The 24,165-nt window shown below is 33.3% G+C and overlaps 1 protein-coding gene across 1 annotated transcript; it reads right to left on the reverse strand.

The window, feature by feature from the left end:
* Positions 1-812: 812 nt before the first annotated feature.
* On the reverse strand, positions 813-24,092 carry LOC133205373 (centrosomal protein of 72 kDa-like). The gene is made up of 15 exons (XM_061341173.1): positions 23,998-24,092; positions 19,580-19,707; positions 16,801-16,838; positions 16,142-16,296; positions 13,781-13,942; positions 12,533-12,658; positions 11,798-11,841; positions 11,294-11,409; positions 5,576-5,664; positions 5,243-5,376; positions 4,765-4,960; positions 4,344-4,549; positions 4,000-4,120; positions 2,208-2,322; positions 813-1,723 (listed from the first exon to the last, which is right to left on the reverse strand). The coding sequence occupies exons 1-15, from the start codon at positions 24,059-24,061 to the stop codon at positions 1,483-1,485; spliced, it is 1,935 nt and encodes a 644-aa protein (XP_061197157.1). The 5' UTR covers positions 24,062-24,092; the 3' UTR covers positions 813-1,482.
* Positions 24,093-24,165: the final 73 nt, after the last annotated feature.

The following is a 24,165-nucleotide window of genomic DNA, read 5'->3' on the forward strand; positions in this document are numbered from 1 at the left end:
AGCATATGCATATGACCCCCCCCCCCCTTTTTTAAAGATTGACTTAAAAATATTATTGATAATATTTTGGTATACCTCCACATTTAATATTATATGTACAAGCAAATCTTACCAGCAACATTCACATGTGTCTTGGTAAACTAAAGAATTAATAATCAGTGTGTAATAATGCATTTTATTCTGTAAATGTTATCAAGATCAAGTACCTGATATACATATGAGGTGACTTATAGGTCAAAAAATCTTTAAATTACAATCTTAAAATGTACAATAAATGAGAAATTCATGGACGGAATTCAATGTATCAGGCATTTGTCTACAAAATGTTTCTGCACCAAAATAAAATGCAAGGCACATAACTGTAATCTTACTGTAGAATCAATCTACAACCTCTACAGTAAAGACTTATCATTAAATATACGTATGTCTGGACGGCAAATAAAAAAGTAATATCATATGTTACACAGAGATTACTATTTCTAATGGACATTTACACTGAGATGTCAAATTAACCCCAAATTGCACAAAATACGTAGACCAAAACACTAAATGAAAGGTATAATGTAAAACAATACTTAGTATTCGGTGTTTGATTACCAGATACACGCTAAATAAAAATGACGAAACTTATGTACAATTCTCAGATCATCAGAAAGTAATACATTGTACATACATGTACTTATACAATGACTGGAAAGCAATTCATGTCAAAATTATTTGTCAATAACAAAACATAAAAATGATCCATACAGTGACTTAAAAACATGCATTTTTCAGTATTTATCATAGATATTTTAAAAATCCATTTTCTTTTACTTCCTGAATAAAAAAATAAAAAATTTCTTTAAAATATTTTTGCATGTTTATTTTGTTTGCATCCTCTAATAAACATTTTTTAAAGTTGAAAAAAAGAGATGTTTTTAACCATATTTTCATTATTTTGAAAGTTTGCGATTTTTTTTCCTGTTTTTATTACATCCAAAGGGTCTATTCATTTAGGAAATAATGACCTTCTCATTTGTTATTTGTGACCCTTAATGCAGATTTAATGGTCGCAAATTGAGTTTTACCAGCAACACATCAGGGGTAAAAAGGATGTTTTTCCCATTCTAATGCAATTCATGCATTTTGTTTGGTGTTGATGTATTATTTTGTTCAGTTTTTTTAAATGAGGTACATCACAAAACGTTGAGTTTTTGTATCGTTCTATGATGTCACAGTCAAAACCTTTCATTCTTGTTAATGCTCATTTAACTCCATCAAAAATCAGTGTATTGGCCAATCAAAATGCAGATTACAAAACAATTGCATTAGAATGTGTTGCTTAATTACCTTGCATGCAAAGTTTAAAATAACTCAAATGTTTCTCATCATCATTGAAGACTGAAACAATGGCTTTACTGTAAATAAATGCTTTAATATTGATACTGTTTACGGAACCCTATCTGATCAGTATGTCATCATAAAATAAGGAACAAAGAGCTATGATTCTGTATCCCTGTAAAACAGCGCTGATCCAGACAGTTTATCTGTACTGTTATAGTCCTGCCTTGCCTGACCCCGAGAAAGTCCCTCCCTAACCAAGCTGGCATTCTCTCGAGACAGGTTCATAGATTTCTTCAGCTGTTCATAACTCCAATTCATCTGCTGAATTTCATTGTGATGACGACGTTTTGTGTCCTCCATTTCCTTCAGCAGATGATCATTTGTATTCACTAACGATCTACAGAAAGTTTCACAGAATTAGTGGAGAGGCCGACCAATCAAGGTCATCCACAAAAACTACCAAAGCAAGCTCTCTAAATGACAGGTACTGTATTCTAAAATATGATCTGCCATTTGTAATAAATATCTAAAAATAAACGTGGAATATCTTTCTCTCTCTTTTTCTTACAAAACAATATATTCGATACCATGCAATGCCAATTCTTCAAGACAACCATCTTCGCTAGCCAAGGGTTTCTGATACGCTACTCTCCTCATAAACCCTTGGCGTTTATGAGAAGAGTAGCGTATCAGAAACCCTTGGCTAGGGAAGATGCAAGACAACTTGTACTTGGAATATTTCCTTTTCAAAATTTGCACAAGCACTACAATAATACAGTAAAACTGTACTGCATAGTAGTTCTTAGTTGAATACTACTCATGCACTTGTATGCTAATTGCATTAGGCATATAAATAATAATTTATTTCCACCATGACTTACTTGTGACTCTCCTGTAACATGCTGGCCAGTTCCTGGACCTGACCAAACTGTTTCAGTCGGATCTGTAACATCTCCACCTCAGACTTAAGTATCTCATTCTGTCTTTGTAAATCATCTGTAAAACGCAATTAATTCCAATTCAGTTCATTCTTAGTTCTTTAACAGTATTTCTCAGTTTAGTTACTATCATGTTCATGGATTAATATCTACATTCCATATGTATTTTCCTTGTAAAGTGTGTTGAAAGCTTCATCATTCAAATCACCATAACACAGACAGAGAGGTCATCCTAATTAAAAAGCTAACTTGCCTTATTCAATTTGTCAACCCAGCTGTCCATGTTGGGACATGCTGAATGTCCAAAATTTACAATTCAATGCAGAACTTAAGATTTTCCAAATGTTGTGCAAATACACTAATATGGGATTTTTTCTCATATATAGGGGCATAAGGGCAATTTCAATTTGATTTGTTGCCAACAATGAGATGATGTTAACTTCACCGTTTTGTTCATCAGATCCATGCATCAAATTAACCCTATGAAATTTACCTGACTTTTACAAATGATACATGTACATAACATGCTTTTTTATGAAATATGCAACTTAAGGACCCTCTATACACTGATGAAAAATGTTTTTTGGACTTTGAGAAAATTATATAGCATAAAGGAGGATATATTGAAATTAACTAACTCATTTTAATATTGGGAGTCTGCCTTTTTTATTATTATTTTTTTTTATTCAGGAAAAATCTTCAAAGACAATGAAGTAATAGAAAAGAAAAATTACCTTCGCTTATTCAAATGGATAAAATACATGCAAATAAAGTTTTCAAATCTTGGTCTAATGTTTAGAATACTTGGATTTATTTTAAATTATGTGATACAGTTCAGATTGCAATTTATTCTACTGATATGTCAAATGGTGAGTCAGCATAATTACACAAAAGTACCCTGAAAATAGGGTGCAGTGTAGAGAGGGTCCTTAATGTGAAGAGAGTTTGAATATCTACTGCTAAGTGAAATTCCAAAATAATAATAAAATTGTACATGAACTAAAACAGTACTATTATTATCTACATAAACTATATGTGTTGTAATGCCACGAATGCCCCCCGCAGGTAGCCATTTTTAAATCTTTCCCAAGTTCAAGTAGGATAACTGTCAAAATTCATCGAACCAGGACCAAATAAGAACTTGACCTCTATTTTCTGGTAAAATACCTGCATGCGCAATTTCAACCTTATACATACATCCCTACAAAAGTTCGAGAGCGGAAACTGAAAATTTCTTATTTTTTTCTAAGTTCAAGAGGGATAATTGTCAAAAATCATCGGTAAACCAAATTCGAACTTGACCTGCATATTCCTATGATGTATCCATATGTCAAATTTGCGTTGAATGTGTGCAACTGTTGCTGAGATGATACAATGATGATGGAATGACAGAATGATGGAAAAGGGTAACACTATATGCCCTGGCCATTTTATGGTGGGGGCATAAAGACTAACAGACCCATTTAAAAATAATAATTAATAAACAATTTTTATAAAAATAATTATGGTGTGTGGGGGTGTGGGTGGGGTTGGGGTTAAAGTTTGTGGGTAACCTAAATTCTGTTGGTTTGTGGGAACCTAAATTCGGTGGTAACTCATAAATAGAAGCAATATGCTGACAAACTTATTGTTCGCTCGATGTAAATTTAGGGGTAAAGGTGTCCCTTGAAATCCATGAGCATTGGTTCCCCACAAACAGTGATGATTCCACAGTAAAAAGAAATGTAAAATATACCAAGTTGTGCCGGATTGAGACTTGAGACTGTATTGTGCTTTGAATCCTCCACTTCTTTGAGTTGAAATGACAGCTTTCTATTTTCATTCATATACTTTTGTAACTTGTCTTTTAATTGTTCCTGTTCAACAAAAAAAAATCTAAACTTAGTGTTGATTTTCTATTTTTTCATTAAGAACTCAAAAAGATTTTTAACACATACACTTTTCAGAAAATGATGCTAATAATAACACTAGCAATTATTGCAAAATACATAAGAAATGCTTCAAAGCTTCACCAACAAAATTAAACACAGAACTTTTAATAGACTGACTATATAGCATTTAACCTTGACAATGACATACCACATCTTTATAAGCCTTTGTGAGTGAGTTTTTCAGTTGTGTCTCATTGACAGAGCTATCAGCTAAGTTTGCTTTGGCGGCTTCTTCGTACTTCCTTAGACGATAGTTCTCATCTTGGAGAGTTTTTAGATGACCCTCTAGATGATGTCGTTTTTCTGTTTCATTGTCTGATTTCATGAAGTTTTCAATTACACCATAGGCAAGAGCTGTAATGAATTCAAATCAATAGAAATAAAACAACAGTACATGTACTGTATTGATATCATTTATTCCTATTTTTTGCAATTTAAATTCAAACACTGCATATCTTTTCTATTGTTCTATATTTGCTCTTTGGGGCTGCTTACTCTATTTGACCATCTTTTTGCTTTTTTTTTTTTAGAGAACAGTCTAATGCATATTCAGTAAAATGAAAAATTACCTTTGAACTTGGCATGCTTATGTAGGGACTTTGAACCATTCCAATATCTATCAACTAAATCAAGGATTTTGAAAAGGAAGGCCCTGTTTTCAGGTGTTTCAGGAGCCATGCCCCTTATACTTCCACTGGTAATTTTAGAATCATCTGGAGAGTTCGGATGGTCAGTTCCATTCACTCTGTGGATCCCAAAGTCATCCTTATAACAGAATATTATAACTAATTTACTACCAAGTAATTCTTTAAACAATTATTTTCAAATGAATTTGCATGTAGTACTCATAATCTTAAATGAGTAAAGGTTATATAAGCTAGATTTTCAATTACTTTTATCTCGCAATTTAATTTGAATTTTATCTCTTTTTCAAAAATATTTAAAGTAAACTAAGAATCTAAAATCCTTAGATTTTGATGATGACTTCCAGCTGTTCGAAGTGTATTGAAATGTGAGGTCAGAAATGTTACATATATATAATGTTACCTCTACTTTTTTTGAAGGAGCACTGTTTGATCGTTGATGCATGTCCTCATCCTCACCAAACGATCTCCTTCTCTGTGTCGGTACACGAGGGGGATCCTGGGTTATTTCCCTCTGATTCAAGTTGTGCTCGAATTCTAGAAAACCAAGACAAAATTAATGCAGCTAACTTTTCAAATCACTCACAATTTGACACTTTTATTCATTTTTACATAATATGCAAAATTTTACAAATGTTGTGATAAATAACCACTAAATAATATGAAAAGAAAATATTACAAATACTAAGAACAAACAATATCTTGATTTGACTATAATTTTATCTATGATACTGACCTGCATTAGGGTGGGGGGTAAAGTAGCCGTGACTCTTAAACTTATTGTAAGCCTCTGCCTCATCCTCATACTGAAGATTTGCATCATGTCTGAAAAAATAGCAGAAGGATAAAACGTACGCTCAACTAGGACCTTAGGTCACTGGCTCAGTTCACAACTATCAAACCTGTTTACTCCGCGACAAAATGTAGTGCATTGCAACCGTAAAGTGAAAATAGAATAAATCGCACTACTGTGAAGCCTTTACAGTGTAAAACAACAAACAGAAAATCTATTTTTGTCAAAGGAATAATCATCTGATATGAGAAAAGATACAGGGGGGAGCAACATTGACTGCAATATATTATGAAACATAAGTTATACAGCAATGGATTACGTAGGGTGACCTGTGGTCTCCCTAATGATATTATTATTCCATGTAAGGCAACAGTATCTATTTAACACAGTACCTAACCTCTGATCTCCTTATTAATATATCAGGGTAGGCAACCTCCTGTCTCTGCATTCGCAGATCTAACAGGCAGGGGGAGGAGGTACATTGTAGGTCTTGCCCCCCACCACGCTCGGACTCTTCACTGATCCTTAAAGATAATGGAATAATTATTTGGTAATAAATTATATTAGGTGTCCTTTGGTCTCCCTTTTGAGGTCATACCTCAATAGGCGACCTTATCAGTTTAACACTCTAGTAAACCTCTGGTTAATATTAAACTTACAGAGTAGATGTATGCCCAGTCTTGCAAGGATGGAGGCTGCAGTTCTCCTCCCCTTTCCTTGGAATTTACACTTATCAAATTCATAAACGAATCAAAACTACTAGTATATTTTCCAAAATAATAAACTTAAAAAACATGGACCCATTGTCAATTGCTTGTGGGATACATATACTGTATATGAAGGAAAAGTTGTCTAATGTCATCCCCCATCCAATTACATAAATTTAGAGAATTAATTTGGAGAAATTGTGAAATTGTTTGCTTGTAAAAAAAATCAGGGTCTCAATTTTTGTTTGGAGTGAATTTGAAAAATAATTCTTCACATGCCACATTTTTTAAATTGTCTTCTTATAACTTCAAGTGACCTCATGTTTTCCTAATAATGAACAATACAAGATTACCTCTGGTCTTCTGATTCATATACCACTTCGTCTGACCTCTGATATCCTTATTGATGTACAATATAAGACAAACTCATGTTTCCATATTTTTTATGTGGGGAGCAGAGGAATCATAAAGTTTATATGAATAGGCAGACCATAGGTCCCCTTATATTGTACATCATTAGGAGGACCAAAGATCACATTGTATTGTACATCAAAGAAAGACAAAAGGTCCCCTTATATCCTACATCTATAGGGAGACCAGAGGTCCCCTTATATCCTACATCTATAGGGAGACCAGAGGACACCTTATATTGTACATAATTAGGGGGACCAGAAGTCACCTTATATCCAACATTAATAGGGAGACCAGAGGTCCCCTCATATCCTACATCTTTAGGGAGACCAGAGGACACCTTGTATTGTACATCAATAGGGAAACCAGGGTTCATTTGTACATCAATAGGGAGACCAAAGGTCCCCTTATATCCTACATCTGTAGGGAGACAAGAGGACACTTTATATATTACATCAATAGGGAGACCAGAGGTCCCCTATATCCTACATCAACAGGGAGACCAGAGGTCCCCTTATATCCTACATCCATAGGGAGACCAGAGGACACCTTATATTGTACATCAAAAGGGAGACCAGAGATCTCTTATATTGTACATCAATAGGAAGACCAAAGATCCCCTTATATCCTACATCAGTAGGGAGACCAAAGGATACCTTATATTTACCATCAATAGGGAGACCAGAGGTCACCTTATATTGTACATTAATAGAGAGGCCAGAAGTCACATTATATTGTACATGAATACGGAGACCTGGGGTCCCCTTATTTTATTAATCATTGGAATGACCATATTTCATATAAAAGTGTTTATAAATACGGAGACCAGATCGCATCTTATGTTGTACATTATTCAAGAGGTCACATAAAGTTGTGTATGAATATGAAGACCAGAGGACACCCTATATTGTTCATCATTTGTAGACCACTGGTCACATAAGGCTGTGTATAACATGAATACGGAGACCAGAGGTCCCCATATGGTGTACTTCATTAGGGTGACCAGAGGTCCCCTTATATTGTACATCAATAGGGACCTTATATTGTACATCAATAGGGACAGTCACTTATTTTGTACATCAAAAGGGAGACTAGAGGTCACCTTATATTGTACATGAATATGGAGACCAGAGGACACCTTATATTGTACATAAATATGGAGACCAGAGGACACCTTATATTGTAAAGAATTAGGGAGACCAGAGGTAACTTATTTTGTACATCGATAGGGAGACCAGAGGACACCTTATATTGTACATAATTAGGGGGACCAGAGGTCACCTTATATTGTACATCAATAGGGAGACCAGAGGACACTGTATATTGTACATAATTAGGGAGACCAAAGGTAACTTATTTTGTACATCAATAGGGAGAGCAGAGATCACCTTATATTGTACATCAATAGGAACACCAAAGGTCCCTTTGTATCTTACATCAGTAGGGAGACCAGAGATCCCCTTATATCCTACATCTCTAGGGAGACCAGAGGATACCTTATATTGTACATCATTAGGGAGATCAGAGGTCCCCATATATCCTACATCAGTAGGGAGACCAGAAGACACCTTATATTGTACATCAATGGGGAAACCAGAGATCACTTATATTGTACATCAATAGGGAGACCAAAGGTCCCCTTATATCCTTCATCAGTAGGGAGACCAGAGGACACTTTATATTGTACATCAGTAGGGAAACCAGAGGACACCTTATATTTGACATCAATAGGGAGACCAGAGGTCACCTTACATTGTACATTAGTAGGGAGACCAAAGGTCCCCTTATATCATCATTAGTTGGGAGACCAGAGGACACCTTATATTGTACATCAATATGGAAACCAGAGGACATCTTCTATTTTACATCAACAGGGAAACCAGAGGTCACCTTATGTTGTATATCAGTAGGCTTATGTTGTACTTCATTGTGGAGACCAAAGGTTACCTCATGTTGATCATTAGAGAGACCAGAGGTCACATAGAGTTTATACAAATGCCAAGACCAGAGGTCCTCTTATATAAAACATAATTAGGGAGACAATGCAGAGGTCACGTAAAGTTGTATATGAATACGGAGACCAGAGGTCTCCATATATTGTACATTACAGTGTTCTAGGGAGACCAGATATCATAAGTTATATGGATGCAGAGATCAGGCTTCTATGATACTAGACTCTGTTTAACTAAAAGACAACTCAAAAACAAAATAAAGGCAATAATTATGGAAATAAGCTTCTGAACATTTAATTATGTGAAGAAAAAATTACTTCTTTCACTCCATAATTTCTCATATCTTACATAAACAAAGATTGCAACAGTTCTTTTATATCATAACACAAATAAAGATTATGAAATATGTGGAGATAACGAACAGTATTCGAGCTCAAAAGTTTATTAAACATTACAAAATAGGAGCGGAGCAAACACAGACCTCCTAAATATCAGAGGTGGGATCAGGTGCCATGGAGGAGTGAGCATCCCATGCCGACCGGTCACAACCGCCGTGTGCTCCTTATCATGTTCCGGAAAAAACGGAAAAATCCGTGGACAACTCAGTGTGTGAATAATGGACTAACAATCAGTTTGAAAAAAGTCAGTCAGCATTTGACTTAATTGCCAACAAGGTCATTGTATCGACCATAGAACTTACGAAATGATAACTTTAAACGAGACTACTGATATTCTTGCTTCATCAACTTCTTTGTCAATAACTCACCTCGTTTTAAAAATTGTTCATACGTAGAACATGCTCTTCCGTATTGCATCAACTGAGAGATATCATCATGGAGACCAGAGATCAACTTATAAAGTACATTAATAGGGAAACAAGTTGTTTAATATAAAGTAATCTCTGGTCTCCCTATTCATGTACAATATACAATATTAGGTGATCTCTGGTCTCCCTAATTATGTACAAAATAAGGTGTCCACTGGTCTCCCTATTGATGTACAATATAAGGTGGCCTCTGGTCTCCGTTTTGATGTGCAATAGAAGGTGACCTCTGGTCTCCCTACTGAGGTACAATATAAGGTGACCTCTAGTCTCCGTTTTGATTTCAAACATTAGTTTACCACTAGTCTCCACATTGGTGGTATCTGGTGACTGTTTTGCACACTCTTGTCTCCTTATTGATATACAATACCTGATGACCTCCATTCTCCGCATTGATATGACACATTATTTTATCATTCCATGTGCAAGATATTGCTCAAAGCAGGCTTGTGACAATAAATTTGATGTGACCAGGGATGATCCCTCCCATGCATCTGATCCTATCTCAGGAATTTAGGAATCCATGTTTTATACTCTGTTTTCAAATTCCTTTGTTAATAGGATTTTTGAGATCAATCTCTGTTTGGTATCTCAACCTTTTTATTTGAATTTGTAGTTGAAAATCAGTTAATTTGAAAACAAATTCAGGATATTAAAACTAAATTTGGACTTAATTTTATTCTCATTTAAAGTTCTCAAAGTCTGTGGATTTTCCTTTTTCTATAGGAACAGATGTAAGATAGGATAAATTATAGAGTGAAAGAAATATTTTCATTCTTTTTGCCTTTATTTTTTTTTTTTCGTTGCCTTTTAGTTAAGCTTGTCTTTTAGTTAAGCAGAGTTAAGTATCGTAGATGACTGATGATAATACTGAACCATTGACCTAAATTGAACACTTTAGGTCTATGACTGAACGAATGAAGAAAAAGTCTCAATTTCCCTGTGTGTAATTTTTAACACAGTAACAAAGACATTGGTTCTCAAACTGCTGATAATAATACATGTATTGTTTGATACAGTTAACCAGTGAAACATTTGTGAAAGGGGGGGCTGGGGGGGGGACGTCAGACACCGAGCCTTAATTATGACATCAACTTGTTGTCATGTTTAAATGTTTAAAACCATACCTTCACGTCTCTGTTAATCTATTAGAAAGATCTATATAAAGTTATTTATATAATTGTATTGGAGTAAGACAGAGAAAACTGTTTTTTTAAATAAAATTCAATCAAAATATAGGGTGACCCGAGGTCACCATATTGATATAGATGAATTTACTTTTGTGCCTTTAATGCCTGAAGAGTTCATATAATGTTTTATTACTAAGCAAAATGACGAACTATTTGTGGGTGACCCGAGGTCCTAGTTGAGCATATGTTTTATCCTCCTGCGAAAAAATATCAAGTTTCATTAAATTTCTTACTTACTTCACAGAGTAAAATTATTCTTAAATATGTAAATATTAATCTTAACCTTTCCTACTTATTCAAACCACTTCTTTGTGTTAAGTTTGTAACTAAACGTACAAATACCAGTGGTGAATCCATGATAATAGTCTATAGATGATATTCTTAGAGTTATATTTTGTCAAATCAATAAAATACATGTAGCTTGATGTATATAAATGTAAGCTTAATTGGTTGTTTCTAGAGCTTCCTAATAACAAAAATTAATTCCAATGCTTATCTTTTTTAAATATGAAATTTCATGTACATAATTGTTATAAATTAAGTATTTATCCAAGTCAGATACAATGATAAGACCTTACCGTGACTGAGGATCATCGTAAGACGTAACATTCACCACAGGAATGTTGGGATATTTCTCTGCATAACCTTTTAACCTTTCATCCATTATAACTGCAGGTGTTGGACTAGTGGGTCTCTATTACAACAAATTTCACTGTATAAATTTCAGTAAAAATTCAATCAGCAAGCTGTATTACAAGTATGTTCACTTTTTTCACTGAATCTAAAATTTAGTGCAAGTGAAGGCCAGGAATTAAAAAGTCATTTGAGGTCAGACACAATGATTCTCTCTATGGGTGTAATGATATACCAGTATAATGTGATATGTTTTGCTTGAAGTCATATATATAAATCCCAACAATATTATAATGATAACTTTTAAGAAAATATTTTTTATAACTTTTTATAGAACAAAAATGAAAAGTGATACGTATCAATACCTATCATGATATATTAGTAAAAATATTGATAAATTACGATACATTTTTTGCATATCAATACTATAGCTAGTCCCTAATTCTTACCTCCCTTGGGCTATCTGTTTGTTCTGTATCCAGGCTTTTCAACACTAATGGTAAAATGCATAAATCTTTTATGATTATACATTCAAATTCATATAAACCATAGTACTTGAAGGTCATGTAAAACATTATGTTTATACATACATTGTTCTTTTTGGTCTTGATTTAAGACTCTCGGTAAGATCAGGAACTATCACCTTCTATAATTGTGATAACCCTTTACCCTGTATTCTCACACATTTCAGTGATTACATATGTTTAGTTGATTACACAGGTACAGTAAATCATCCTTAAATGATTACACATGTACAGTATATCATCCTTAAATGATTACACAGGTACAGTATATCATCCTTAAATGATTACACATGTATAGTAAATCATCCTTAAATGATTACACAGGTACAGTAAATCATCCTTAAATGATTACACAGGTACAGTATATCATCCTTAAATGATTACACATGTATAGTAAATCATCCTTAAATGATTACACAGGTATAGTAAATCATCCTTAAATGATTACACATGTACAGTATATCATCCTTAAATGATTACACAGGTACAGTATATCATTAAATCAATAAACCTCTGCAGTAAGTTAAAATTACTTTGTTATATCACTTATTCTTTTTCCTGATATTAAAAATACTATTACAAGTAGGTAATCATTATAAGCTTGTTCCCTATATATATTGTACTGTACACTAAGCAGGTGAGATCAGTTGAGATATTTACCATCCAATGAGTACTCCTGTGCCTGGTCTTCCTTTGCAGATGACCCAGTTATTGGACGAGGTCGACTAAGGTCACCACCTGACCTTGCTATTAGGTCAAGGACAGCTACATCATCATCATCAAGGGCTAAGAATACAATGCATATATTATTATTTCAATTCAACTGTAAACAAATACTCAACACTTATTTTACAAGTAATCTGTCAAATCAAAAATACTTCCCTCAAAGCAAGTCGTACTACTGAAGTGTTTATAACTTAATCTTAAGTTTTTATAATTAAGCTTCCTCTGTCGTTTTGACCACTACTTACACAATACTCTGCAGATTCCCAACCTGATCTCTACTTCCCATGTCAAATCCATGACATCTCCAAACTACACCTTAAGTTTTAAAGGTGCATAGACACAGATTTGAAGTTTATATTTTCTCAAATTTTCAGTATAATATCACAACTTATATGTTGCTATAGCATTTCACACGAAAATAAAATAAAAAACTTATTTAATCTGGAAATTATTGAAACTAAGAATTTTGGGAGGCGTTTGATTAACACATCCTTGCACTTTCACAATTTTTAACTTTATCCTTAATACTTAAGAAAAGTAGCAATTTTGTTGTGTATTAATGAATAATATTACATCTATAATCCAGAAAATTCAGAGTAAACATGTGTGAAAGCAAAACCGACTCACTTAAGTATTGTCAGCCCGTGCTTAGTGTTTTGTAGTTGTGTACAGAGTTTAACAAATTGAATACACCTGTGAAACGTAAACTGTTTTTGTAAACAGGGCACGAGCTCTGTTGTTGTTAATGTTTACGTTTCACCTGGTGTGTTCAATTGTTAAACTCTGCACACACCACTGAGCACGGACTGACAATACTGGTGAGAGGAGTTTGCTTTCTACATTTCTACTCTGAAATTTCTGCATTATAGTTTTAATAATTTTCATTAATAAACAACACAATTGCTACTTTTTTAAAGTAATAAGGATAAAGTTAAAATTTGTGAAAGTGCAAGAATGTGTCTATCAAACGCATCCCGAAATTGGAAGTTTCAATAACTTCCAGATAAAATAAGATTTTTATCAAATTTTCGTATGAAATGCTATAGAAACATATAAGTCATGAAATTATACAGAAAATTTGAGTAAATATTAACTTAAAATCTGTGTCTAAGCACCTTTAATCTCACCACTGACATTAGCATTTGTTGACCTTTCATTACTTATTTAAATAATGACACTTACCGCTGACCCCCTTGCCAACCCCCCTGACCATCTCTGCCCGTGGGTTGGATGCTTTGTGTTCAGGCTCCTCTTGATGGGGGTGATGGGTCATCTCTGTGGCCTGGCTAGAACTGAAGTGGACCAGCGCTGCCTGTCTTTCTCTGTCCCTCACTCCTCTGTCATCTAAAGCACAATAGAAAATTTTCATACAAGAATTTATAAAAACTTAGCAGGTACTAAGATACATGTAACTGAATACATTTAGTTTTTGTCAGTAGCCATGGTATATCTTTTATATGATCAGCTTAAAAAATAAAAATACCGCTTTTTTTGCCAAAATTTTTTTTTAAAGATTTTTTTTAAAAATAATGTTTTGAAAAAAGATTCAAATGCATTTTCATATTTGTTTTTAAGCATATGACTGACATCATAATATTTTTTAACTTTTCTAAGTTGAAACTTGAATGTTGTTTAGTACATGTAATATGGTCCACTACATGTAAATATATTTCAATGTAAGTCAGAATTATCTGTTATCTATTCTACAATTACAGAAAAAAGTAATCACAGATTTAATCAAACAGAATTATTCTTTATAAAAAAATTCAAAATAACAGTATTTTTACTCTTGAAATTGATTAAAGATAATATAGGCAAACAATGCAAACAAAATGCCTATTGTGTGACAAATATTAAAGATAGTGAAAATTTTTTTCTCAATTATGGCAAAATTTTCTTTAATATTTAAGTTAACATTAATGTATACTTCATCTCCAAAATTTGCAAAGTCTCAAAAAGATTGAATTTATATGTCTATGAAACAGAATCCACATATAAAACGGGCAAAAATGACTGAAGCTGAAGATAACCAGAATTTTTAAAATCAATAATGATTTTGCCAAAGAATTCTCTACAGAAAAGTTTTGTTTGTCATAATTTCATACCTTTCAATGAAAAGAACTTTCTCTAAAAACTAAAATTCACAAATTGAATATAACTTTTATACATTTTAAGCTATAAATATTTTGCTCACTGTGTTCACCCTAGTTAGAATAATCTAACTGTGTCTTGGGACAGGCCCTCACCACAGTTAAACTGGGTCCGTTTGACATTTATCATTTTAACGATAGAACATTCTATCTATGTTCACCCGTATCCCTAATATAAAAATACATGTAGTCATATTTTTCCCTTTTGCTGAATACATCTCATTCCATTACAAAATGGAATTGGTTATAACTAGTCACAAAATATGTTTTACACTTCATGTCTGGTATCACAATGTACTTCTGAGATTTAAGGGGATGAAGGACACATGGTCACATGACTGTTTAACTACGTCATAGTCTCTGTTTATATAAGTGCAAAACGTGTAAACCATAAGTTCTTGTATAATTTTTGACAATTTGTTTTTACTTTAATTACCAACCTATATAGAAAAATAAAAAAAAAATTAACATTCTTGTAAACATTAACAAATTATGAAATTGTTTGATCCACTCCTCTGTTTCTCTAAACTGCACATCCAACATGTCGGTGACGTCATACACGATCTGTTAGTACAGCAAGATCATACTCGGTGAATACAGGGGCGGTATTATTATGTAAAAATAATCATAATCAGTATATGATGAAATATTTTGAGAAATGGGGAACACAAAAATTATTTTTGCATGGCTGATGACGGAAATCTTATGTAGGTATATCTAATTTTGCTTATTCAGCTTACGTGTGACGTCATAGTTGGTTTTTCCCGTACTCGAGAAATGTAAAAATGACACGTTTTTGTCATGCTTATGTCTTCTTTAACGATGTCCTGTGCAATATTGAGGTCAGCTTCACCATTTGAAATTTTTACAGTTAATCAATAATGTGAAGGACTTGCATTTCAACGTAAATTTAAAAATATTGAATGATAGAATATTTTGCAAATCTAGTTTTTTGTTGTTTAAGTTGTCTTAAAAAGTACGAATTTTCCCTATCTAGATGCAGTGTGACAGAAGAAATTTGCTTTTTCAAATTTTAAACCCTATCCATACTCTGAAATATTTTAAAAGATACATGTCCCCTTAAATATATTTTATCTATGCTTAAAAAATCCAATCATGGACAGAGTAATGGACCGGGAAACATGGAGAATTAAAACTCCACTTAGATACTCGAAGGCATAGTATTTGTCAATCAATATCTCTAAAATAAGGTAAGAAACCTAATGATTTAATTGCTTTAAGATGTGTGGGACATACTTAATTAGAAATATACAAAATATGAAAAAAAATGAATGACGGGATTTTTTTTAGCCCAAAGGTCCTTCACCTCCTTAAAATCTGCCATTTTACATATCATCCAATATCATTAAGTTTTCACACTAAAATATCTTACCCAGTTTTTGTAAGTTTGGTAGCATGTGAATCATGTAGAGTCTGTAATCAGGTTCTGTTCGGGTGATGGGGTTCAGTCGCAGATCTAGATCCTTTAGGCTAGTGTTAAATCGCAACCTCTTCAACTCATCCATTGTCTCTATATTGTTGTAGTATCTGAACACATATTAAGGATTTGTGTGATGGAAAAAATATGTACATGTAGGTGTTTGTACATTTAAAAAGATGAAAATTTTAATACATTGTATTCAAAGTAAACTGAAGAAATATTATTTTCTAAATACCTGGTACATAAACAACTCAAAACCAAAAGTATTTCAACAAAACACTGAATCACCCCAGACTTTGGACCCATAAATCTATTATTTATTCACAATTTGAGAAAATATATTGAAAAGGGACAGCAAATTAATTTTGTTTTAAAATTATAGAAAGTACCGTATATACTCGCCTTTAAGTCAGTTTTTTGGAGTTAAACTTTGGTCCAAAGCTCTTTATCTGACTTATACGTGAGTTATAAAATGATTGGTATTTTAGCGGGTCAATCCCTCTAACTGAAGCTTAAAAAATACAACCGACTTATAGGCAAGTATATACGGTATACATGGGACAAAGCAAACAAAAAGTTAAGTTTGAATAAATACTGCGAAAAAAAGATACAGATTGAGTTTCTCCAGCAACTTTAAATGTTCCAGACCCTGCAAATATAATATTCTGAGACATCAAAAAGACATTTTAAAGTTATATTGGTCAGTAACATTCCATATCATATTTCTTATATAAATAAGACACAAATTAAATTAAACTAGATGTAGAATATACGTAAAAGATTACATAGCTCACCTCAATGCATGTTATCTTTAAGTAAGGAAAAGTCCCAACTAAACAAATCTAGTAGTGTGCATCCCTAGATGCAACATTTACAAGTTTGCCCAGGTAGGGCTTGCATTTACATGTACTTGGGAATGAACCTCCTCAAAAAACTTTAAACTGGTCACTCATCCTAAAAATGTAGGTCAGATTCAGCATCTGAATCAATTTCATCAGTGTGCATCCCCAATTGCAACTTCTCGGGCCTTTCCGACAAGCAAAAAAACAACCTCGAATGTATTACGTACACACCATGACAACCCCCCTTTTCATAAACTTTGAAATAAATGTAGGGAGACTTCTTATCTGTAGAGTTTGGAGCTCAACTTTATTGAATGTAAAGATATTACCTAAAATGTACTACAAGAGTGACTTTTAACTCTGTCTTTCCACTTCTATAATAAATAGGAAGCAACTCCATCTTGTATATTTTTTTAATGTGTGATGTTAAAACATTCGAGGTTGTTTTCGGCCCCGGAGAGACCTTAAAAAAATCCCTGGCATCCCTAGATGAATCATCCATGCAAGTCTGCTCTAGGAGGGCTTAAAATTAAAATGGAATGAACTTTCTCCAAAAATTTAAACTAATCACTCATCCTAAAATTATAGGTGAATCCAACATTCAAAGCAAATCTAGTTGTATACATCCCTTGATCATGTTGATGCATCATGATGCATCATCCATGCAGATTTGTTCATGTAGGCCTTATAGTTTCTTGGTAATGGACCTGCTCCATAATTTTTTACCTGGTCTCTCATTCCATAAATTTAGGTTGACATCAACTTATTTGTCATTAGTCTGCCTCATTTAAAATTGATTGTGTTCAGAACATGTTCTTGCGTACCGAATTTGACAGTTGGAAACATTCATGAACACTATATATGCAGGTGATGTTGAAATATTACTAGGGATGTTGATGATGGAAAAGTTGAGAACACCTAAATGTATGTTATTTGGCGTGTACGGTATTGGTGGAAATTGATCTCTAAACAAGTTAGCAAAGATTTCATTAAGCACTTTTTGAGTGTCCTTTTTGTGAATAAGCAAACACAAGAGTTTTAGCAATAAACTTGATTATCCAGTATCTAAAGCAAGTCCTGTAGTGTGCATCAACAGATGTACCGGTATCATCTTTGCAAGATTAGTCAGCATACTGCCTGGCTTATATTTAATTAAGAATGAACCTGCACCAAAAACACTAACCTGGTCACTCATTCGGAAAATCTAGGTTAAATCAAGCATATGAAATAAGTCTGGTAGTGTGCATCCTTAGATATATTATCCATGCAAGTTTGGTCAACATAAGATTTACAATTACTTTAGAATGAACCTGCTACAAAAACTTGAACCTGGTCACTCATCCAGAAAATGTAGGTCATATCCAGCATCTGAAGTCTGGTAGTGTGAATCCTTTGATGTATCATCCTTACAAGTTTGGTCTATATAGGGCTTATAGTTACTTGAAAATGACACCTGCTTCAAACTTTAACCTGCTCTAAAAAACATTAACCTGGTCACTTTTTGGCTAAAAATGCAGCATCTGAAACCTGACTGATACAATGAAACATACTTAAAGCATCATCCATGCACCCCTTATCAATATATGCAGGTAAGTTAAGGCTAGGTATAGGCATTTCAATGCAATTAACTGATTAAAATGCCCAAGGACTATATCTATTATACAGAGAAATTTAAAACTTATTGTCTAATACATACTTGGTACCCACGACATGAGATAGCCAGTACACATTATGACGTCATATTATGACGTCATTGTTCTTTACTACACAAAATTATAATGGAAATCAACAAAAATGCTTCGGCGCAAGGGCATGCTCTATTTTATTGAACTGAAACAAGGTATATTAAGAAGCAAAAAATTCCAACATTTGCTGGTATTGCTGCACAAATTTCAACAGCTAAGTTGTATAATTTCTATTTGTAAAGTTTTAAGTTGAATCAGGGTAAAAATGTACAGTACGTATAAGTTTCCTCAAATTCCAATCAAATGCGAAAATACCTAAGATTTGTGCAGCAGTTTTATTAATCTATAGAAAATTCTTCTTAGCATTATACAATTTTTATGTTAAAATAAATCGGGTAATCCCTTGCGCCGAAGCTGTTTTGTTGATGTGTTTTATTACCTTCAGTAGGTAAGATCAGTGACGTCATAATATGACGTCATAATGTGTACTGGCTATAACATACCATGGGTACTAAGTATGCATAAGAAAATAAATCAAAACATTCTTTGAATAATAAATAATACCTCTTACCTGTTTTTATTAGCTCATTTGCATAGAAACGCCTATACCTAGCCTTAACTCACATGCGTATAGCATAAAATAAAAAGAATTCTGTTCACAGTTCCAAAAACTTTAACATGGGATACCACATCCTCACAATGTCAAGGTTTTGTGATTTCGGAACTCCAGAACTTTCGGAGTTCTGAAATCACAAAAACTTGACATTGTGAGGATGGGGATACCAATGTAAAGGGTATCATATGAGCCCCAACTTCATTGTGGTAAGCTAAAACAGAAATCATCTTCAGAATTTGAGATTTACCTGTAGGCTAGCTATGGAATTCCTTGAGAGATCTAGGGATTTTAATCTGGAAAACTTCCGAAGAGAATTTCCCAGACAAACAACCTTCTCATGATAGGTGCCTGGTAGTGACAAAGCTTTAACATCCTCTGAAATATTTTAAATGAATCAGATCTACTGATATGAAAAACAAAGAATCATATAAGGAACAGATTTTCTTGCCTTTTCTTACATGTTCAGACTGTATGCAGTATGTGTAATTAAACAAACAATATGCCTACAGTTTATCTAGTTGAGCCAATTTGATTTTTCCTTCACTATGTAACAGGAAAGGATAAAATGTATGGCTGGACCAGGGATCAAACCCAGGACCCCTGTATCACTAGTCAGATGCTCCACTAACTTTGCTACCCAGATATCCATGGCCCAAACCTTTTCAACTGTATGTAAATGACCTTTGGCTTTTCAAGGCAATTTAAATGAACTACATGCATAACACATTAGGCCTAAGAAAAAAATATGTTTGTTTACTATTACATATAAATAACAAGAGGCCCATGGGCCATAACGCTTACTTAATCACCTAGGCCCTGTTATCAGAAGTCAAAAAGAATACTGAGTATAAAAATAGTTCCCAGCAGAAGTAAATCCTATCTCAAATGGCCCTGTTTTAAACAAACTTAAATTTACACTATGTCAGGTAGCTGTCATATAATGTTAAAATTTTCTGGTCCTGTAGATCTTGAGAAGAAGATTTTGAAATATTTTTTCCCATATAATTCATGTAAAAATCTGATGCCCTATGTGGCCCATCCCACCCCCAGGGGCCATGATGTTGAAAAAATTTGAATCTACCCTATGTCAGGATGCTTTCATATAGATTTTATCATTTCTGGTCTAGTGGTTCATGAGAGGAGAATTTTTAAACATTTTTAATACATTTATACTTTCTATTTATCTACATGTGTATATGTAAAAATTTGATCCCTAATTAAGGCCCCAACCTACTTTGAGAGGCCATGATTTAAACAAACTAGACATTATGTCAGGCCGTCATATAAGTTTCTTTTCTGGTTCAGTTGTTCTTGAGAAGTTTTTTTTTAAATGAGTCACCAAATTTTCACTTTTTTCTTTAAAAATTTTCTCCCCTTGAAAAAGGGCATGGCCCCTCATTTGAACAACTTAAATCTCCTTCACCAAAGGATGCTTTGTAGCAAGTTAAGGTGAAATTGGTCCAGTGGTTCTGAAGAAGTCGAAAATGTGAAAGTTTTCAGATGATGGATTATAGACACTGAAACTGATGCCAGACACTCTTCAATCGGAAACACTCACTTGAATCTTCTGCTCTGGTGAGCTAAAAAATAAAGTTGGTAGGTATGATTTCTTTTCTTTTTTCTTTATTATTTTTTTTTTACATTTGAAAGTGAAGTAGAAATACAAATATTTGGACCAGTGTCACCAATGTCTGAAGTCTACTTTTTCTTGCGGCAAATTCTTTTTTGTTTTACCACCTATCACAAGTTGTAAAATGCTTTGATATTTCTTCTAAATGTTGCACTAAGAATCTTCAGTTGAACATTAGGCTACTTTTTATTTTAGAAAAAGTCACTGAAAAAAAATTGGGTTGGTGCAAAAATTCAGGGTCAGCCAGGTAACTTAAAGACGTACAACACACTGGGGGAGATAACTCTTGCGATTTCAATAAAACGTTTAACATAACGTTAAATTTGACGTTAATTACGAAGCGTCAAAATGACGAGCGATACGAACCCGATGTAATTAATGTAAAAAACAAAAAATAGAATAGAGGTTTTTTTATTGTGGTTTCTTTAGGAATACCAAATCCTATCCTTGATCATTTGCGCAATTGCAATAAATCTCCCCACTCCATAAAAAAAGAAAAAAAGGACAGGTTCCCTAAACTTCTTTAATTTAAATTTAGTTAATTAATTCTTTAATATTGTATTTATGATATACACTAAGGCATTTTTTAAATCTAAAAATGTTAATGGTACTCTACATTGCTTTTTCCCGTTGCAATCGGCCGCATAACATTGAGAATAAATATTACTGGTATGTTTAAATATTATCATATTACGAAAATAAACATTTTCTTTCTTTTCTTTTCTTTGAAAAAAAAATGAAAAAGAGTAACCGTTTTCAGAGGGTCACTGATCAAAGAGAAACAACTCTAAAAATGTGGAGGTGTATGTCTTTCCTCCCCTTAGCTGAGTTATTCCTCCTGTTTTCCGACGAATTATGAGTTTTTTCCCTCACAAATACACAGATACATTAAAGATTTTACAGTATGTTGCAATGAACACAAGAACTAAAAGCCAAAGTTTATACAAATTAAAGTAAGTATCAACAGTTTAAAATTATTTACTGAAATTAATACAACGGTTGCATCCCACTGAGAAAATCTTTTACTGTAAACAGAATCAGTTCGCATTTCCTCGAATAAAAACAAAACGATTGATACCAATGTAGATGATACCATTGTAGATGATTAACATGAATAATTTTAATACTGATAAATAATTTACAATTTGGTACGATTGAAGTTAACATGGACGAAAACATCATTTCCATTCATTGAAACAACAGAGGGATACAAAACCCCGGGGGGGGGGGGGGGGGGGGGGGGGGCAACCCCTCTCGTTTGAAAACAGAAATAATTTAAAACCTAAATGTACATATATTCCATTTTCATCACAAGAGAGTTGTACATACACCACTGTTGGTTCACTTAAAAAATAATATTCAATGCAAGTAGGTCATATAAAGGTTTGAAACTGCACCTGTGTGCATGAACTCCAAACCGGACACGTGGTCATAAAATCCTTAGAAAAATGGTTTTACTAAATATAAATACAAAAAAAAAAAATAGTATTTAGAATAACAAAAAATATTAGTAGTCAATATCTAATCTGTATACACGAATGAAGGACATTACTTTAGGAGTTCAATATGCCAATTATATTTATCATGCAGACGTAACCGATGCTTTTTTTTTTTTCAAGATCGAATGTACTGCATTGCAGAGAAGAATGGAGGGGAGGGGGGGGGGGTCTTAAATTTGCAGAAATTGCTTATTCATCTTCATTTAAATGCAGATGTAAAGTTTTATATTTGTGATAAATATAATGTGCATTACATTTTTTAAGTAAAATATACTTTCCAGCTAGGAATTTTTATTTGTATTTGTAGAATCATAGCATTGTTTTCGTCCCAAGTCTGAAAGACGCTGTGAGAAATGTAACTTACGGAGAGAGGGGAGGGTAGATTTTCCTCTATAAATTCAAAACGCGTCGTTTAAAAAATTTTCAAAAAATTATCAAGAACATTTTGATCATCAGTTACAAGAAGTAATAATTTTTTTCAAAATTAAACGACAGATTTTTTCATAAAAAAATATTTCATTTGAAAATCACGCATTTTTCAATGCAAAAATGAACCATAGTTTTTCAGTTTAAATTCTTCAAAATCGTTTTTCTCGAAGTGTACCTCTACAAATTCACTTTGTTTGTGTGTTTAATAGTTAAACGAACGATTCAGCAAATTTTGACAGCTAGGCTAACCTTAAATATTTTAAAATAAGGGATTTTATAGTTAGTTTGTTGAATTTTTTTTGTACTCGTGATCAGCCAAAGGGGGGTAACTTTAGGAACTTCCTGTCCAAATTCGGCTTGAACGATTTTGACCAAAATGTACATACACATAGTAGATATGGTCATGTATAAGATATACAGAAATAGAGAAAATTAAACAACAGGAAATTTTTGGGGTAGGTGTGTTGTACATCCTTAAACAAACATATTTTTTTCTTAGGCCTCAAATGAATGGGGAATACCTAATTGAAGATCTACGGGTATTTGAAGACCTTCAATGAATGAATGTCCATTTGAACCAGGCACAATATTTGCTAAACCCTTTTTAAGGATTGAAATACAGCTTGAATGTCAACTTTTATCAGTTTATTGGTAGTTTACTACCATTTAAAATGCTAATAATTCTCCTCTAATTTAACATTTTGAAGTTGAAAACAATCATCTGTTGTTTACAACTTCTGATAAGAATCAATGCTATCTTCAAACAGTAAGAATGTTGACCACCGCCGAACATGTTTCGACACGCCCACTTCCAAACTTAAATCAATGAATGACGATCAGAATATCCTTCAGTAATGATATGCATATGTTACAAAAGTCATTGTTTTTGCAAAACGAAAAAAAAATCATACTCTAATTTTTAAAGTGTTAAGAAGTAAAATCTTTTATGAAAGATGATGAGTGTTGACAGAGACCCGACATCGGACATAGTTCTGTAGCACATGCTTTTAAACCACTGCATAAACAGTTGGAAGTTTAGTAAATATAAAAAACCTAGCATCTTTGAATGTAAGGTACGTTTGCATCTCAAAACTGTATTAGTCTCACCTAAATTGTCGTGCTGTAGATTCACCCGGTTTCGAACGACTTCTTCTGACAATGTGAGCGCCATGTTTTCAAAACATTGAAAATTGTAGACGAGTTGAACATGGGTTACAAATCCGTAAAAAAGAATGTCAACATTTTCATCTAATTTAGATGAGTTTGATTGAAAAC

The sequence above is a fragment of the Saccostrea echinata genome, unplaced genomic scaffold, assembly GCF_033153115.1.
Source record: "Saccostrea echinata isolate AGI-Se365-2 ecotype Australia unplaced genomic scaffold, CSIRO_AGI_Sech_v1 ptg000054l, whole genome shotgun sequence".
In the NCBI taxonomy this organism is placed as follows: Eukaryota; Metazoa; Mollusca; class Bivalvia; order Ostreida; family Ostreidae; genus Saccostrea; species Saccostrea echinata.

Coding starts and splice junctions, on each gene's coding strand:
- LOC133205373 (XM_061341173.1), bottom strand. CDS start 24,061: ATGGCGCTCACATTGTCAGAAGAAGTCGTTCGAAACCGGGTGAATCTA. Junction 5,665..11,293: donor TACGATGATCCTCAGTCACG/GTAAGGTCTTAT, acceptor CTATTTTTTCAG/ACATGATGCAAATCTTCAGT. Junction 4,961..5,242: donor CTCCTTCAAAAAAAGTAGAG/GTAACATTATAT, acceptor TTCTGTTATAAG/GATGACTTTGGGATCCACAG.